This window comes from Orycteropus afer, unplaced genomic scaffold (genome assembly GCF_000298275.1).
Source record: "Orycteropus afer afer isolate SDZICR_OR568_19922 unplaced genomic scaffold, OryAfe1.0 scaffold00099, whole genome shotgun sequence".
Lineage (NCBI taxonomy): Eukaryota > Metazoa > Chordata > Mammalia > Tubulidentata > Orycteropodidae > Orycteropus > Orycteropus afer.
This window is the reverse complement of record NW_006921686.1, coordinates 7,756,313-7,760,054: the sequence shown is the minus strand read 5'-3', so window position 1 is coordinate 7,760,054 and position 3,742 is coordinate 7,756,313. Positions and strand designations below refer to the sequence as shown.

At 55.0% G+C, this 3,742-nt stretch overlaps 1 protein-coding gene across 1 annotated transcript; it reads left to right on the top strand.

Moving 5' to 3' along the window:
* Window positions 1-741: 741 nt before the first annotated feature.
* PRR19 (proline rich 19) lies at window positions 742-1,927 on the top strand. The gene is made up of 2 exons (XM_007942932.1): window positions 742-1,381; window positions 1,467-1,927. The coding sequence occupies exons 1-2, from the start codon at window positions 742-744 to the stop codon at window positions 1,925-1,927; spliced, it is 1,101 nt and encodes a 366-aa protein (XP_007941123.1).
* Window positions 1,928-3,742: the final 1,815 nt, after the last annotated feature.

Here is a 3,742-nt window from a genome sequence, read left to right as displayed (position 1 = left end):
GGGTTTGAACCGCCAGCCGTCTGGTTAGCAGGCAAGTGACTTAGCCACTATGCTACCAGAGCTCCTTAGGCCTCTTCTTACCAGGCCTCTGAGCTGATTCCTCCTCTGCTCTCTTATGTACTCCTGACGTTTTTTCGGGCGCTCCAACCACTCATCGTGCTGTTTCTCCCAGTTCTCGGCCTTCCTCCACTTTCTGCGTTCTCCTGTATCGCCTCTAACTCGGGTTTTCTCCTCTGTCCAGAATTTCTTTCTGGGGCCCACAGAACCCTCCCCATCTCATCATCCCTTCCCCATCCCCGGTCTTTTTCCTGTTTCCCCCCATGTCCCTGTTCCCAATAAGCCTTTCTCTATTTTCTGACATCTCTTCCTATTGTCCATGATTTCCGTTGAGTTCTCTCTACCCCATGTTGCTTCCCTGACTCTTAGCCTTTTCCAGTCCTCCTTTCTTGCTCTGTTTCCTGGTCTCTTCCTTCCCACTACCTTGATTTGTCTCCTCTAGCTCTAACTGCTGCTAACCAATAACCCAGGGCCTGAACCTTCAACATATCCTTTGATCCCCATTCGCTTCCAGCTGTGTTCCTGCCTCTTTCTTTTGCCCTCTGTTCAACCCCTTTCTTTCTCTTATCCCTCTAAATAGTACTTCCCCCTCACCCCAAATCATGTTCTCTTCTCACCATTCATTGTTAGGTCTCTGGCTTATCTGCATGCTGACGGTCCCCTTTCTTTATCTTCTAGGACACCATGGACCCTCAGGGGTCTGCTCCTCAGCCTTTCCAGCAGCCTGAGAAACCTGGTCGTGTCCGCCGTCGGAAGACCAGAAGGGAACGTAACAGGGCCCTGGTAGGCAGCCGCAGGCCAACGGCCCATCGGGATCCTCCAGCAGTCAGTCGGGAGCCAACTGTGACCCGTCGGAAGCCACCCATGGCCCTCCGGAATACTATGGCCCCTGCTGCCCCCAAGCTCATGGTCATAACCCAGGGGCGACTGAGCCGGGAGCACTGGGGTCTCTTCAACCATGAGGTTAAATCACTGGATGTGGCGCGACTGCTTAATAGTAGGGACCTGGAGCCAGGTACCCCCCCACTTCCCACCAGGCCCTCCCCAAGCCTGGGCAGCATCCAAGAACCAGCCCCACAGTCAAGGGGCAAGGAGAACCAGTTTCCTGGAGGCTTAGGCCCAGGCCCACCCAGTCCCCTAGAGCTCCCTGGCTTGGATCAGCTGCTTCGGGAACTGCAGTGCCAGCTGATTCTGCCGCAGGCCTTCTCCAGGAGGAATCTGGTACAGGAGGCCAGGGACGCCATTGTGGGCACCTTACAGACCTGCCATGGCTGCGTGCCCGACCTTACCCTGGTGCTTCGGGGTTGCCAGCCACCCTTGCCAGGTGAGCCCACCCCTGCCCCCCGTGCTCCCCTTTGCCTTGTCTGCTCGCGTGCAGCTGTCTCCCATGCTTCTTTCCTCTGTGCCAGGAACCAAGCCCAGGGACCCTGAGAGACAGAGGATGACACCCTCTTGGATCAGCTGCATGGAGCAGGCCCCAGGAGAAGGCCAGCAGAGGAGGCGACAGGGGGCAAAGGAGCTCACGTTTGCCATGGCACACACCTCCAGCATTCCCACTGCACACAGGGCAAGCCTGGCACCGCCCAGGAGCCCCTGGCCCCCCTTACCTTCACCATCTGGGGCAGCCTGGGGTCCCCCCACAGCCTTTGACCTGCTGAAAAGCATCTGGCTGGTAGCCTCACCGCCTCCTCCTCGGCCCTGGGGGATTGGCCCACCGCAGCCCCTGCCTCAGCCACCATCTCCTTTGTTGACCAGAAGCTCAGCCCTAGACTGGAGCCCCAGTCCCCCTGCCCCGCTGCCCAGCCTCTCCTGGGTGGTAGCCCAGAGAAGCCCTGAGGCCTGGTCCTTTCCACCCATGAGACTGTACTGATGAGACTGAGACTAGGCTCAGGGCAGGAATCCCAAACTCTGAATCACCTCAATAAAATACCTTCCTTGTGGCCCTCTTGATTTTCATTGAGTGGCTCGAAGGAGCCAAGGGCCTAGGAGAAGCCTCTTTCCTCAGCTCTGAGTTTTGGGTCTAAGGTGGAGGAGAAAGGGCTGTCCCTTGCCACTTTTCCATGGGGCCACTGATGGGGGCACCTAGAGTTTCAGTCAGTTTGACACACATACACATTCAGTGCATCGGTGAGCCAGTCTCTGAACTCTGGCAATCCTGAGCCTCAGAGTGAGTCAAACTAAGACCCTGCCCTCATGAAACTTCCATCCAGTGGTGAGCACAGGCACCCAGTGGTTGTATCTGGGAGAGAGAGATGGGCAGGGCTGGTGCAGTCAGGGGGAGTGATGACTGTCTGCGTGATGAACGAGGTCTTCATAGACAAGTTAACACAGATGCTGTGTTTTTAAAGATTGGTGGAAACTTGCAAAGTAGAAGAGGAAAAGAACCTTTCGGGTAAGGGGGACAGTGTGAGTGAAGCCTGGAGGAGGGCAAATAGTGGATCTGGGACCATTCTGGTCTGACCCACAACCCTAGGCTATGCTGGGACCCGAGGAGCTCTTGTGGTACAATGGGTAAGGCTGACAACCAGAAGGTTGGAGGTTAACCCACCAGCTGCTCCATGGGAAGAAGATGAGGCAATATACTTCAGCCTTGGGAACCCTATGCAGGTCACTATGACTAGATGGCAGTGGGTGGATGCTGGGACCTAGAGTGAGTCATGTGTGGGCCCTACCCTTCCAGGGGGCTCCCTCCTATTTAGTAGCAGAGGGAACAGTGTGTGTGCAGGGTCAGAGCAGGAATGGAAAAGGGGCAAAATCCACAGACTGAATCTAGCCCATGAGGTGTGTTAAATTTTTCAATCAGTTGACAGTAAACAGTGAGCTGTTACAAATGTTTGCCCCTTGGCTTAGAGAGGGTTTTTTTTTTTTTTTTTTTTTTCATTTTGAGCAGAGCAAGTTGTCTGCAGTACAAGGAGAGGTATGAAGCTAGAGAAGTTTGTTGCAGTCTGATCAGGAAAATGAAGCTGAGGTGCTTGGCCTTTACTCGGTAGAAACTAGCCATGCTCCCCATTGCCCGCTGGAAAACAACAGGGTTCACAGGGCAGCAGCTGAAAGACTCCTTCTGTACTGGCATGAGGGACTGGGCCGGTAGATCACAGAATGAAGGCCAAGGTCATGGGGAGGAAGGGCAAGGCTGGGATTTGAACTTGGGCAATTTATTTCAGAACCCATGCTTCTAGGCATCTCACACCACCATCTATTTCACAGCATTTTGATGTCACACTCAGGTATAAGGGCCAGGAAAGGGTTAGGTAGTGGTGTGTGGTAGTTGTGGCTGAGGGCATTCTGCCACCTCTGTGCTGTGTGACCCAGAACAAGTGGCTTGCCCTCTCTGTGACTGTTTCTGTGGGGACCTCACAGGGTGCATCAGACCTGAAAGTGGACGTTTAGGGATGGGCACAGACTGGAGGTAGCTGTCGTGGGGCTAAGGTGAGCAATCCAAGAGCTGTTCAGTAGCTACACTAGGGGGAGGGGAGGACAGAACTCGAGTCTGTGGGTTTGTGGATGTGGTTAGGGGAGGTATGGCGAGTTCAGTTTAGGACATGGGAAGATGACACTAGGGGAAGAGAGGACTGGGACTAAGGGTGACAAAGACAGGGAAAGGGACATCCCCTCCCGCAGAAAGAGAGAAAGGGCCAGGCCAGCCCATCCCGGAGGAGGGGGCGGGGAGCGCGGCGGCGGGCGG